Source organism: Bombus affinis, chromosome 3 (genome assembly GCF_024516045.1).
Source record: "Bombus affinis isolate iyBomAffi1 chromosome 3, iyBomAffi1.2, whole genome shotgun sequence".
NCBI lineage: Eukaryota > Metazoa > Arthropoda > Insecta > Hymenoptera > Apidae > Bombus > Bombus affinis.
Window position 1 is genome coordinate 2,932,406 of NC_066346.1, and position 15,954 is coordinate 2,948,359.

The following is a 15,954-nucleotide window of genomic DNA, read 5'->3' on the forward strand; positions in this document are numbered from 1 at the left end:
AAACTTAAAAGCTAATAAAGGCCAGGAATTAAGCTCATCAACAGGAAAGAGAATGTTGTTAGAACAGGAACAAATACGATACAGCGCGTTAGATATTTCTGCGTTAACATACATTTTTCCATTAAACAAAAATAGGACATTGTCAAGATCTGTTAACTTCTGGTTTCATTAACGATTATTCAAGAGAGTTACTTACGAATATTTAGCGCGATAATCGTGCTGAATTTTTTGAAACGAAACGTTCAACTTTCGTTCCAAGCTTCATAACCTATAACATCGAAACGAAAACGAAAGAACTAAATTGTTGTAACTCCTTCTCCTTCCTCTTCCTTCTCTTTTATCTTTGTCCTTTGCAAGGATATACATCTTATCCTTTATACGAAGCCAATGACTACGATTTTTTGTAATAATATTTATACATATATATGTATGAACATGCGACACCGCTGATCGTAACAATCAGAGTTCAGTAATGCGTCAATGAAAACAGCACGTCACGCGCACATAAAAGTATCATCGTTGGTAAAAGCATGTCTCGTCGTTAGGAAAGCGACCGAAGCACATGCAGCCCGATCGACCATACATATCCTCTGCAGACAACTTCGAAAGTAAGGCCTCGATCACGTTTTGTTCGAGGCAACTTGGGGCACGAACCAAATAGATCCGACTTAAGTTTTGTTTCTTTCGTTTCTCTGCCCCTCGCTATCCCCCTTCCACATTTTCCTTGTTTCTTTTATCGAGCTCTATTTCTCATTGTCGATCGTAAATTACGCTTCGCGAATCTTCTTGCCTTTCCATTCCTCAAGAGGAAGCGATATAACCGAGTTATATACAATAGAGTCGAATTACGAATCGCTTTTTGCATTTTTCTTTTAAAATTCAGCTCAGCAGATTTCCATTTCAGAAGCGGACACTGCCATACGGTTAATTAATGCGCGAAAGTCTACGATCTAATTAAACCGTGTACTTGGATCGTGCAAATTTTCTTAAGGCAGCCGTCTTATCGGTTTGATTTCGCTACACGTATAGGTCGTATGAACCAGATATTACTGCAGACTAGAAGTCCGATTAAGCTTTAGATTCGAAAACATATCTTGCCCATTAACGGCAAACGAGGCTACATTGCGTCGAGTCGAACGCGCGTATTTGTCAATGTGGCACATCTTCGAAGAATTCTAGCGAGAATAGATACGCGTTAAACGCTCGGCTTTCCTTCGATAGTATTTTTGTATGCTGTACATATTTATTTCCCCCCTCTTCTTTTTTCCATTTTTTCTTTCTTTCCTGTTCTATCTGTCCGCCCTCCCACCCTCGTTTCAACGTATCGCTTTATACACGCTCACACAAATTCCTCGATTCTCTCAGTGAGAACAATCGGTACTTCGTGCCTTCGATCTAGGATCGGACAATCTGAGAGATCGCCGAAGACGGTGTAGAACTATCCTTGGAAATTTATCGCAGGAAAATTTAGTCGATACATTATGCGCAAAACTGGGGAACGTTTGGAGGATACGGGGTTGTGGTTGCATCGCATGGAGGGATGCATCGTTATGGGGGGTGTAGTTGAACGCAACGCTAGCGATAACTCTGCCGAGTGCAAAGTCGGTGGTGAGAGAAAAGAGGGTGATGGGAAGGAGAGAGAAAGAGAGAAAGAGAGAAAGAGAGAGAGAAAGAGGCACGTGGGACAAGAGAGAAGTCGCGATTGGTTAAGTCGGTTGGAAAAGCCCGTCTGACTCCTCGACCGGCCGGCACTTTGCTCAGTTCTCCACTGCGCTTCGAACGAACCGGAGCTTTCGCTAAACAAATCCGACGAGAGTCTCGTTACTTTTCGCGATTTTTCGGTTATATCATACATATCCACGCACGCACAAACATACACGCACACGCGCACGCATACGCACAACTCAACGATCGATCGTTTGATTTCGCAGTTCGCTTAAAACAACTCGGTTTGTATCTTTATCGCTCGAGAAAGATAATCTTCTAAATATTTTTCGTCGAAGAGATTTGTCCCGTCGTTTCGGTCTTGTTTCTTGTCTTGGTTCTCTCGATCCTCATCCTCGTCGTTACCCTTGCCGGTTTCTAATCGTTCAAAGACAAAGGAAAAGATAACGTAACGAAAACGAGAGAGATTACAGAGGAAGAGAAGCTATGCCCGTGAACGAAAGAACGTCGTTAGTTTTTGTTTAAGGTTGCTCGATAGATTTACAGCTATCGCTTCCAAATAGAAGGGATTACTGGTACAAGGAAAAGGGATTCGCCACAACCGCGGTAAGTTCTTTTCATTTCTTTTCGTTGTTCTTGTTCCTGTGTCGAATAGTACGAGCGAAGAACCGACGAAGCGACATGTATTATAGAACGAATACGCTATGCGTGTAAAAAGAGGAACGCTTAAAACGCATCTGCAGGGTACGATCGTATTCGTTTTACGGATTCGCCAGCTTGATGTTTGAATGTCGAGAACTGGATCATTCCATTGACAAGACGGATGTGAAACGTTTGAGTTTTGACGAAAGATTTCTCGAAACAGCGTAATACAGCATCTGCGTACAATTTGTGCACGTACGAACGAAAATGAGTTCACACTAATGCTACCCATTAACAGAGGAGATTCGTACCGCGACACGCGAAACCGTTGCCACTGAGGATTCGCGAATACCGTAGGTTCCAACATATCAGCGAAACTTGACCGAAGAGCGGCTTTGATCTAAGCACGATTCAAATTTTCTTTATCGTTCTTGTTCGTTTTACTTTTCACATGATTTCACCGTTTCCATCGTTCCTAGTCTCTGCAAGAAAGTACGTTTAACAGAAAAGCGAAGCTTGTGCGAGGAACATTACGGTTTCTGTACGCGATTCGTCCAGGTATAGCTGTCACGAATTCGAAAAACATGTTACAATAGCCACGTAGAACGAAATAGTCTATCGTGGCAGAATTACAATTATCGAAATTATTATACGAACCGAAAGGCTCGCGCAGCATCGAACGAACCACGGTTTTCTATGCTCGTGCAATTCGTGCAATTGTACGCTCTTTAATCGTTTCGGTTTACGGCTGTCCTTATCGATTTCTCGCGCTAACACGATCTCGAATTCGGAACTTAAAGCCACCTTTTCATCGACGTTAATTATCTTCCACGTTTACTTAACTTAGGAAGGAACGCCCCGGGTCTATGAATACGTTGCTCGAGTATCGTGCCTATGCGCGATTTTAAATTTGATGATTAAATCGGAACGAGAGACGCGCAGAGAAGCGAACGAATTTTGACGGATTCAGTTTCTCAGACATTCTAAGCGTCAAGAGGTGGAACTCTAGGTTAGTTGTTCAGACTCGGTTCATCGCGCACCCAGTTAGGGTTTCTGCAACGCGAACATACGAATGGAAATTTCTTTAATATCGAATCACGCCGGAAACTGTGACATCGACTTGGCAAGGCTTTTACTGAAATCAACTTTTTCATGCGAATCAGCCTAAACAGCGTTCGCGGATAACACATATAGAAACTATTCGAACTAGGTCGCCATCTTTTTTCCTCTATTCCGCAATACCGTACTCGGGTATCCAATCCCCGATTGGACTGTTCGCGCGCGCGAAATTACATCTGTGTCTTTCATCGACATTCAGGAAGAGTGCCAAAGTTTCTTCTCCGTATGTAGCGTGCTCGCTCGCAAGAAACCGCTCTTCCATCCTCGACATCCTATTCTTTCGATCGATGATGTTATGTACTTGTTATAGGTATACAGCGACTTCCAAGACGATTACGCTATTTCAAATGCGAAGCGTTTCACGTTCGCAACTGTCTCCATGTTTAACAGTTACACCGGTTCGAAGCTCCATCGATTTTCTTGCAAACTAATTAAATGCGTTTCGACTTAAACATATTACGTGCATACTACGACAGCACAGTATAGATATGATCGAAACACTTTTCAGCAATAGACTCGCAAATAAATTTTCGATACGACCGGATATCGCATATACATGTGATTCATGGTCGCATCTACGTACGAGCAGATACGAAGTGTTCTCGTTCTTCTTCTTCTTCTCTATGAGTTTTCTACGAGCGTACGGATATCTTTCTTGGTAGCCAAGAAACGGGAGCGATGCTTTTGTCTCCGACGATCTTCGTAAAGTCAGAGAAAAATTGATAAATATTCTTGTATCGTTGACGCGCTTGTACTTTCTGTATACAACTCGATCGAAAGATACATATGGCAAGAACATTTCCGATATTTAAAATTCGAGGTTTAAGATTCAACGAGTGGAAAAGTAGAAGATCGTTAGAAAATATTCGTTTTTGTATGCACATGTTTACGAAGATGCAATAAAATACCTGTCGTGTTAAAGAAGCGAGAAGCGGAGAAAGCTAGAGCCACGAGAGGATTCGATATTTTACGAATAATAGATTTAATCGGGCAAGAAAGTTTTATTTTATATCGCGCACCTTACTACGTCTTTTTCTTTGACAATAAAAAGTATCGATCGATATCCAGCGAGCCAGGGGAAACGCGAATCAAGAGCGGCAGCAATTTCGCGAAAAGGTCCATCGACTCTCTCGTGATTTTAACACGATGGCGCAGACTCTTAAATCGTCAATCGTCTCGATCGAAACTTCGGTCGCTATTCGATCAAAGAAGTTTCATAAATTTCGGTGAAATAAATATCCATATGAAGTTACTTCGCGAGAAGGGACAAGAAATCGATATATTTGTTTTTTTTTTCTTCTTTCTTTTTAACAACAGCGTCATGCAACTATAACCATACCCGACGACCTAAATTACGGATTGCAAGGAAAGAATTCGCTGGAAAAGAATACGAGCGAAAGAAATACGTCCCTGTCTCGTTGTCGTAATTTATTTCATGGGATTGATGCCGTTCACGGGAACCCATAACTTTCGTTATTTCTCCAATCAGGTGGAAGACCACCTAGAAAAGAACCGGTGAAATCCTCGTCGATGTAAGGAGCGAACACATGTAAATCGCGTGACCCCTATTCGGGACACGATTCCAACGGAAGTACAGAAAATCTTTACGAATTATACGGAACTACTATACGTACTTTCTTCTTTTAGGATCTCTGTATTAACGCTTCTGGCCCCCTCCTCTCTTTCTCTTTCCCCCTCTCCACTCCCTCGTGGAAAGAAAGAAAAAAAGAAAGACAGGCAAAATAGCGTCGTATAGTGGCAATCGATCGATCGTGCGTTAATCGAATGAGATTTTTACGTTGACGCGTAACCAGCGAAATCGGTGTTACGTTAAGTAACGACAAGGGTTCGATCGGTTTCTCGGATCGAATTGTCAGGCTTATCTCGACGTCTCGACGGGCAAGGTCCGAGGTCTGCGGGCCGACTACTTTTTCTCGCTTTTGCCGGCTTTTATTGCTCGCGCTACGTCGCGTCCAGCCGATCGGGAAAGATTCGTGGGACAGCATTTCGGCACGGTTTCGCATGAGTATCCCGTACACAGGAGAGGCAACCACGATGAAAATTTCATCGCACGCGAGAGGAGGAGCGGTAGCCGGACCGAACGGCCTGCATACGTAATACACCTTCTTAGCTAATATAGGCCGGTTTGGTTTTGGGGCCACGACTCCCCTCGCGGCCCTCTTGCCGATGTGTCTCGTTAAAGTCTTGTTTCTCCTTTCGATGAAAAGAACAGCTGTTTTCGTTCTATCGGACCCCTCGCTCTTCGCATTTTCACGACGCACCATCTCGCCTCTGTTTTCTTTTCACGATATCCGCTAGACGTCCACGATGCGCGCTTACTCATCGGCTGCAATTACGATCACGATTGTCTCGCTTTCGTGCAGCCAACACTTGCATTGCCTTGCCTCGCGATGCTCAGCCTCTACTCGCTCGGCTACTAACCTCGATAGGTAATTTCTCAACTTCAACATGTCGAGATATCGAGACAGCACTTTCGTTCGATCGCCGCGATTTTGTTCCCCGGAAGCTGCTGGTCGCGCGGGCCAACTTCAACGTCGATCATCCGATTCCCGGATCAACGTAGCTGGAACGTGGGACGCGATCGTGCGACGATACGTTTACGCACTAATACACGGGACACGGAAATTTTACAGGCATTTACAGACGCGTTCACACGCGCACGATAACCTTGTGTGGTCCAGAGGAGAGAGATAAAGTGAAACCATGGGGCCACGCTGTCTCGCGAGCCAACCTCGATCTCAGGGCCGTTCGCGCCGCACCGTTTCTTCCCGCTCCGGTTTTCATCTGCCCTTCTCTTTTCATCTCTTCTCTTCTTTCCTCTCTTTCTCTCCTCTCTTCGTTTCTCTTCTCACTCCTTCCCTTACCTTACCTTACCTTACCTCGCCTTTCCTTTTCTCTTTCTTCTCTAACCCTCCAAATAACAGCTCCGCCAATTCCCGTATATTACACCACGATAGTAAAGTTTTGCGAATCGAAGTGTTTCCGAATTACCCATTTGTTGCTCTTACTCCTCCAGACTCCCTCCCGTCCCCTCTCTCGATCTCAATCTCCGCGCTTTTTTGCTTTATCGTTGAACCGCGTGCAACCAACAAAAAGTAATTAAGGGCGCTGATGGCTACAATTTTCTGTTTTTGGCACACGGCGAAACAGAAGTATATTTTCGAGATACCGGCAACACATAATGCGCTGCATGGTTAGTAAGTAGGGACGGTTCGATGGCGATTCGCCACCGTCGTACACGAGAACCGAGAACTGTTGTGGACAATTTTTCGCGCGACTGGAACGGTATTCGAACAACCTTAATCTCGCTCTAATTTTTTCCCCGCTACTTACATAAGTGCGAGAGTATAAAGCTATTTCTTTAACTCGATCTCTCGTAGGTTCGTTGCAAATTCGATTTCTGTAAATCCGACGATCCGCTCGCGACATCTTTATCTTCGCGTGTAACCGGAAAGTAACCTACGACCGACCAAACGAGCAAATATCAGGCGTGAACGTTCGTCGTGCGTTGTGTCGCGATCGATTTAGAAAGTGTTTGCGACGACGCGTTTTGTTATTCATCGAGAGACAGACGTCTCGTTTGGTGTAGCACGAAAGCCAAACGCGGCCCGATAATGCCAACGATCTATCGACGGTCTCGCGAACCGATTCCGAACGAAACGATCGGGGAGATGCGTTCTATAGTAGCGGAAACGATAACGTCGCTATCGACGCAGTGAGAGTTATCGCAACGTCGATTAAACATATATATTTATATACGTGCGTAGTTCCCTTCGTAACGCCGTTGGAAAATTTCAGACGAACATTGTTTGTTACGTTCGATCGGAGGTTCAAGGTCGAATCACGGCGAATCAGAAGGCGGCATCGTAGAAGGCGGCATTCTTTGCTTGTTCGTTTATGCTGGCTACGTTCTTTCTTTGGGAATCTTATTCCAGAGACAGAGGGGAGAGAGGATCTCGGCGCCCGGAGCACCGTCTACCGTTACCACGTGTCTCTCTCTTTTTTTCTCTCGTTCCTCGTTTCGATATACATACATACGTTGTACCACGATCGCGCATGCAAATACCATGGAAACCGCTTCCAGCAGGCTTTCCGAAACCCGTGCATCAACAAACATCCCTTCGTCTCGACCTACTGTCCATTTTTGAATTAAACAGCGCCGACTCTAATATCGGGATAGAGATTAGGAGGTAGACGCGACCGAGAGACGACGATGTTCGTCGTTGTGTGACTGTTGCGTGTCGTTACAATGATTTGCACGTGTTTCGGGTGAAAGTATTACCATCGCGTCGTATCGTTCGACGCTTTTGAATCCGAATTCACGGGCGAGTTTCGCGCGTGCGCACGTGCACGTGCGCGTACCTCACCATTTCAACCGTCTTTTCTGGCCCACTCCCTGAACTCTACAGTCCCCTTTTACGGAATTTATTAATAACTCGCGTATAAACGCGACCGACAGAACAAACTCAAATTTCACGCAAGCGTGGTCCTTCCCGCGAACACGAATTTCCATGTTTTTCGTCAATTAACCGCGATTGATTTCGAACAGGACGAAAACAGTTTCCGAACGTCGAACCCGTTGGTAGTTCCTGCTGGTTATCGCGGTTCTACGCATCTCGATCGATCTTGAACGAAGCGTATCCATCGAGCGAAACGACTCGTCGATACTCTCGGAAGAAAAGATACGGATACGGAGTATCGTGAACGTGTCTCGATTCCAGAAACGTATTAGATTCTATATCGTTGTAACGGAAGATTGAAACTCGTTGATAACACGTAGCAATGCTACCTTATCGAAAATTTCACTGTTTCAGAAAATGTCGGGGAGATCGGCGAATCTACTACATAGATGGTTATTTTTGGCGGGGCTGATCTGTTGTTCGTCGTGTCAAAGCGTTTCCTCTACGTTCGAAAACAAGACTGGTAAGTCACCTGGATTTCTACCTCAACTTTCCTTCAATTTTTTCCTTATCCTTTATTCCAGACAGATACCGTAGCCGAGAGCATAATAAATATTTAGTCGATCGTAAAATTTGTCGAAGAGTACGATCGCCAATTGGGACGGCTTAATTAATCGAGCGTTAGATCACGCAGTCGTCGACGTCCTCTTCCGTATGCGGACAGAGAACGGTCGTGACACGATGCGATCGATGTTTCGCGTTACGGCAATTTTTCCGGTTGAGTATTTTAATCTACGTATCGTGGAAACTTCGTACGCCGTCGAAAATATTTCGAATCGGTTGAAGCGAACTTCACCAATTCGAAATCGTCGTGTGCCCTAGGCGTACGTGTATGTAAATGGCGAATATCATCGAATCGCCTAGTTTTCGACACTGTCGGTTGTCAACCATTCTGCCGACTAGCGAATATTTCAATCTATAGATACCATTAGGTTTGTATTTAGTAAAAACGTATTGCCATTGCCGAGAAATTTTACATATACGTCTCCTGTGTGCCTAAGCGTATGTGTCGGGTCAGTAGGTCACTCAGCTCGGTGCTAAAAGAACACTCACGCGTATCGATACACATGCAACGTAGGAAAACGCTTGTATACACGTGTGGTGTATGTTCGCCTGTTAGGCGATACACACCCAACATGTATATACATATGTACCTCTTCGACCTTACTTTATTGGAATAATTCTTTTCGAAAAATTGTGTGTGTGAGAAAGAGAGAGAGAGAGAGAGAGAGGGAGAGAATAACGTACGAGCGTAATAAGCGCGATATAATAAATAAGAGAAAGAAGCAACGTGGTAAATTCATTTATCGTTAAATTTATCTTTAAATTAGCTGCGACATTTGATTAAACTTTTGCAACGCGAGTAAACAGTGAGCGATGAAAAATTTGGAAAATAGATAATATTTATATTATCTCCATTTATATTTTCCAAAACAATCGAGTTTTTGGTAAGGTAGCGTTGCAACGTATATATATATATATATATATATGTTTTTAATAGGAGTGATTTGAAGCTAGCGACAATAAATCTGGGACACGAAAGAAATTCGTTCCTCTTGTCCCGACGATGGCAGGGACTGCAAGTACTTAACCTTAATGAATCTTTGCTCAGTTGTCAAGGAATGGAGCAAGGTGCTCCGGGGAAAAATAAAAATCAGGCGTACTAGACGATTATACTTAAGCCTGGTCCAGACTGACAGATTGTCTGTAAACAGTCTACATGTCGCCAGGCAGTGTAAATATACAGATTTTTCTGCGAATGTTCCGCGGGCAACATATGCGGTTTGACTGTGGATAATCGTCCGTTAGTCTGGGCTAAGCTTCACATTTGCTCGTTTTCGCGTATGTATACGTACCGTTGTGTGCGAGTATTTTTTGTTTGGTCAGACACTCGTGCGATAATTTTGTGAAAGTCGAGACGTATACGTATTTTGTGTTTCGTGTATGCGTCGTCCTTTGTCGCATGACACGAACGAACACGATCCTCCGGCCGTAGTTGTAGTTATTTGTGCAAACTATTTACTATCACTCGCGCGACTCGTTGCAACTCTGAAGCGCGTACAGCGAACTCGAATAAAATACATTTTTAACCCTACGCGCGTGTTCGTGACAGCGGACGACGCGAACGAGAAAAAGAATCGATTCGTTGAGAGACATATTCGCTTTGCCATCCCCATAGGTCGTCTCTACGCGACAACCACCGTTCCCTTTTTCTTCCTTTTTTTTTTTGCACCGCTCGCGTTTTCTCCTTGCACTGCACTGTCGCGTCGAGACGATCGGTTATTTAAAGCACATCAACGATCGTTACAAGCGGAAATGGACAAGAGAAATCATTCTGCTGTCGCGCCGTCGCACAATCGATATCGTTTTTCCTCTTTGAGCGAAAACGTTTGGCAACGTCACCGCGTTCTATTCGTCGACTGTTGCGTTTTATAACGCGTCGCTTTAACTTGTTCGATAAATTCCTCGGTACGGAACGACATTGTACAGCAATGGGATTGATAGAATTAGTTGATTAGAACGAGTAAAGAGATTGCAGTGAATCGTCGATCGATACAACTGGTTGCTGTTCGTTCGAAGATATATTTCATACGTTCGATTCGTATTTTCCACGCGTTTCTATCGTTTTTGTCTTTCAGCCAAGTGTACCAAACTATTTTGTTTGCAGGCCAAAATGAAGGCAAGCCGCGGGTATTTTCGCCAAGAATGGATTACGACGAGTGGACACCGCTTGGCCGTGGAGATCCTCTGAAGAACAATCCGACCTTCGATTATGTTCCTCCTGTGCTCGATAGAGTTCAATATTGGCTAGATTCTCACACGACCGAGCCATCCGCGAAACGCGACGTTCTCGTTTTGGGAGTTACCGCGAAGAAAACCAGCCCCAAAATAGCGGAACAGTTTTTGAAATTCGTAGACGGGCCAAAATTCACGAGATCGAATCATCAGGATGTTCCGTATAGAAACGATTTCACCGGTAGCACCGGTGCAGAACCGCCGAAAGTCGTGAGAACGAGCAACTTCAGAAACGGGCCGATCGACTATAGGAATCAAAATAGAATTCAATCGATACCAGCTAGCTATTATCCTAGTCCGTTTTACAATCAAAAGACAGAACCTTACACGATGATGTTACCACCACCGTTGACTCACAAGGACAAAATCGTCAGCTTTGTCGAGTCTACTCAACAGCAGCAGCAGCAGCAGCAGCAACAGCAACAGCAACAATACAACACGCAAACGGAAGAAGGGCCCGTGCTTCAAGACTCGCAATTCTACGCTTCGCAACCTCCACCGAAAAGTTACAACCAGCAGCAACCGGGAAAATCACAATTCCAGTCTCAAACTTTGTCCAAGTTTTCTCAAAACAAAAGCCCGCTTCAAACTGTCTCTATGCAAGTGGAAACGATCAAGAGCGTGCACGGTTCTTCGCCGTCGCAGCCTACGAAGCTCAAGTACGAAAGCGTGGCGACCACGCCATCCGTTTCCTTCGAAAAGTCCAATCTGATTTATCAGTCGACGCAAACTTTATCCGGCGGCTGGCCAACCGGTAGCAACGGTGTTCCGTCGTCTACGTCGACCATATCGGACGCTAGTCAATCTATTCGGCACACCACCGATTACTCTCACGATCAATACGAAATCGATCACCACGTCGCGGCGGCATCTTCGAATCACCAAGTTGTCATCGAACAGAATGCAAATATAATAGTCGACGGAGACAACAACAAGGATGAAGATGTGATTATAGGTCAAAAGGAGAAGGCCGATTCGTCGAATACGGCGTCACCCGTTACAACGACCTCTGCGTCAAATTTCGCTAACGATAAAAAGGAAAATACGGACGAATGGAATAGCAGCCGATCGCCCGAAAAAATGCACATCGTTATCGCTAATTCGCCCCATAGTCTCGACATTGAGACGACGCACGAAACGAAGAAAGGTCAAGTGGCGGTCGTGATGCCGGCCAACTATTCGGAGAAGAAGTTCGCTTCGAGTTCGGAATTAAAGCCGTCGGAAACTACCGCTGTAGCCGGTTTCGTGGAAAATTCGACGACCACGGGGACGGAAGCGGGAATTGAAAGCTCATCGAAAAACGAGTTTCAGCCAGTTCGAAATTTACCGATCGAGTCTTCCATCTTTCCACAGACTTCTCAGTCCACTGCCATTTTACCGAACAAATTGATGCCGACCTATCAGAAGCAGCACCACGCGGTGCATTTCCACTCGACGATGGCGCCGTTTTCGTCCCGACATCCTGTCGATTCTTTGCTCGCGTTTGCACCACCGCAAGCTCCTCTTTCTTCGATGATGCACCCACAGGGTAGACCTAACCATGGGGCGATGCACGTTGCCGATAGCATGCGTCCAACCGTTGGTTTTCGAGCTCCAGTCTCGATGTCGATGTTTCCGCCGATGACACACATGCACGCACCGCCTCCGCCCATGAGATCAACGATCGATCATATGGGATCATCGATCGTCGGAGATCAGTCGACCGCGCATCGATCGCCGCCGCAGTTACAGAATTTGCCCTCGATGTTCGTTGATTCGCCGCCGCGAACTTCCACTTTGATCGCGCACTCGATCGCCACGGAGGATCATTATTTCGATCGGCATCGATCTCGCGTACCAGAGACCACTGCGTCTATCCTTCCCACGCCTACTTCTCTTCCTTTTTTGCCTACCGCTCCATCGTCCTCGGTCGAGAATTCGGCTTTGACCGTTGTCGACGCACACACTCGACATTTGCAAACGAACGACCGAGATTCTTCGGAGAAAAAGGCAGCGGCCGACGAGAAGGAGCGAGAAGAAGACAGAGAAAAGGAGAAAGAGAAAGTGGAAATGGAAGTGGAAATGGAAGAACAAGAGAAGCGGGAGAAGGAACGAGACAGCCGGAAGAAGATATCGATCGGGTCGTCCTCGGTTCGTCCTCCGGACTCCACGACTCCTCCGATCACTACCATGCCGAGTTTGACCACGGATCCCATCTTCTCGCATTATAAACAACCGGCCAAACCTATCCGTGGCCCGATGTACCTTATCATTCAAGGTCATTCAAAGGTGAAGACTTACAAACCTACCGTGAGCAAGCACGGCGTACCGGTAGAGGGAAACGAGATCCCGGAAAGCGTCACCGAGAGACAACTATCCAAGTTCGAGCAATTCGTTCAAGAGAACACGAAAAACAGGAACAGCGCGACAGCGGCAGCGATCGAGAAGAAGAAGACGGAGGAAAAGGCGCGCGCTGAGAAGCTCGCGAAAGCTCGGCAAAATAATCTGATGAGTCTGGTGGCGAGCGGTTTAGCAAGTTTCACCGTACCACCTTCTTCTTCCGCGGCTGAAGACGAACACCGAGGAAACACAGTGACCACGATCGAGATCAACGCCAATTAAGACTGTTCGCGCAGACAGGTCGACGGATTTTCTTGCAAAACGCCACCGTACGATCCAAGCATCAATGAAATCGAGATTCGACTTGGCTCTAGGTTCCACACACCTGTTACGATAAACGCGAACGTCGTTTTATACGGAACACGACAAGTTCGATCGTACGAAATTCGATCGAGCAAATATCACGTTCGAATCGGTCGAACCAGCAAATATCTGTCAGCTAATCGAAATAGCTAACGATAACGCGAATCTGCAGCGAGTTCGTTCGATCGTAATCTGTCGGATATTTGGCTCGCGTTTCAACGATCCAATTTCCTCCGATTATTTTCAATTACTTTGTCACGTAATTACGCGATCACCTTTGCAGAGGCTCATCGTGGTAGATCCGCGATCTATCGATCTAGCACGGTCTCTCGTCTTCGATACGAGAACGCGCGCCAATTTCTAATGTGCCAGTATATGTACACACACACACACGATCGCGCGTACAAAATAAATGCGTATAAATTATTGATACACGCGTGCGTGCATATACGTAGATATATGCGCGCATGTATACGTATAAGCGAAATATATACGTCGCGTGTCGTGACGAATCAGCGGATCGCTCAACCTACAACTGTTTTCAACGCGTAAATTATTATTGTAAATTATTGCACGACCGACTGTCGTCGCGCCAAACAGTCTTTTCACTTGGTACTGTTCTTCCTGTTCGAAATAATCGATCCTAGCTCGAACATACACTTAGATGTACACGTGAAAAGGTCCAAGGTATCCGTGAAACGTATTTATCGCAATATCGTATCGTAATATCGTCAATTATTATCACAAGCATCGCGATCGATGATATATCTGTTGTATGCATCATGCGCGCAATAAGCGATTCGATCGGTCCAGATCGTCGATCACTAATTCTACGCTAATATTTATATCCGCGTTCACGATCACGTTGACGCTCACGATAAGAGTCAGACTTCCATAGACGTTGCCATCGCATACAGTTCGTATTGTATTATTAACGCTAGTCTTACGTCTACCAGTCATCGTGCTTATCGTATATGCACCAATATCCAACTTCGTATTTCAATCGTTTTATTTACTTGTTGAAATTGGTTACGATCGTAGCGGTGACTGTACGTCCGGTCGTTATCACGACGACACTTAACAGTTACGTTTCACGGTATTACAAAATACAAAAGGTATTGCGAATTCGGACGTTACACGACGAGTAAAAACGATCGTTTGTGCGTGGCAGCGTAACGGGTCACGTACTCGACATTATAAAATGTGTACGCGAAACGGATTCGGAGCATCGTTTTCGTACGTACTCTATAAGTGTGTACTATGTTACGTACGATGAATTGTACCTGACGGTCACACGTTTTGTTGTTTTTCCGTTTATCAATAAATTATCGCATTATAGGTTACTATAATTTGTACTTTTGCAAGCGTCTATCCAGACTTATTTGCCAGTTGCTCTAGAACGTTTTGGTTTCCGATGGGAGCAGAAGATCGGTCACGAAGCGTCGCGTCCGCGTCGGTCATTTTTATCCAGCATCGTTGATACCTTAGGATCGAGAAAGAAACGGCGATCGATTACACGCGTCCATTGAATGATTTATCGGCGAAACGAGGTTCTCCGGGGGGGAACAGCGTTCGCGCAATGTTCAAACTGTTGAAACGGTACTTGATCGCGATATATCGGCATTAACGGGCCTTAATTTTCGCTTTTTACTTCGAACAGTTTTCGATCCTTCCGTGTAAGCTTCCCCTTTCTTTCTAATCAAAAGTTACGATTTTTCGATTGTCCCGTGCGATGCGACGCGATGCGTCGCGACGACGTACTTCGACGTACGTCACGATCGCGATCCTTTCCGACCTATCAAACAGAAATGGCAAACGTGCGTTGAGAAGCGTCGATTCAATTCACCGATCGTTCGTACCTATACGAAGTAATATTGTACGCAAAATGAAAAGAGAGGAGAGAGAGGTATGTCGAAGGACGACAGGAAGGCGGAAAGCTGAGAAGAATCGGGACGAGTAGTAGAAGGAGGAGGTCGAGATGCATCGAAAGTACGAATTTAAAGCTAATTTATGGCGTAATTTAGCATCAATGTGGATAACATAAATCTGTCACAGAGAGGACAGGGGATCGAACCCTGTGTACATGGACATGCCGAGAAAAAAGTCGACGAAATAACGTTACCGGCACGTAGGACCGACGAGCACCGACTACAGATACACCGCGGCACATGTCTCTTCTCGAAACGTTCTTACAGCTACGTTCCCATCGATCCGCACACCATGACCTAGCCGCTGCTGATTCTTATCGACTCCACATAATCGAACGATTAACAATCCGTTCGTTCTTTGTCGTATTACACGTAGCGTCGCTAACTTTCTGTTCCTTTCGTCGCGGGTTTCTACGCATCGCATTAGAGAGATCACTTTTAGAACTCGTCGATTCAAAACCTCGAAAAGGGGTCATCGAACGTAGAACAATATGGAGTTGAGAACGCCGGATCGATCGATGTTCCGACGTACGAAAAAGGGTTCCATCGGTGGGAAAACAGCGAATATCGAATCGTCGATTATCACCTTGCTCTTTGTCCTCGTTCCTGTAACGAAAGCAAAGACGGCAGATACCATCATC

At 45.3% G+C, this 15,954-nt stretch overlaps 1 protein-coding gene across 2 annotated transcripts; it reads left to right on the forward strand.

The window, feature by feature from the left end:
• The first annotated feature begins 1,565 nt into the window (after window positions 1-1,565).
• On the forward strand, window positions 1,566-14,728 carry LOC126914445 (mastermind-like protein 2). 2 transcript variants are annotated; one of them, XM_050718407.1, is made up of 3 exons: window positions 1,566-2,271; window positions 8,262-8,370; window positions 10,576-14,728. In XM_050718407.1, exons 2-3 carry the CDS (start codon window positions 8,265-8,267, stop codon window positions 13,302-13,304), a joined length of 2,835 nt encoding a protein of 944 aa, XP_050574364.1. In that variant the 5' UTR covers window positions 1,566-2,271; window positions 8,262-8,264; the 3' UTR covers window positions 13,305-14,728. The 2 variants fall into 2 exon arrangements, with proteins under 2 accessions (XP_050574364.1, XP_050574366.1); XM_050718409.1 differs by lacking the exon at window positions 1,566-2,271 and adding an exon at window positions 6,714-6,732.
• The last annotated feature ends 1,226 nt before the right edge of the window (window positions 14,729-15,954 follow it).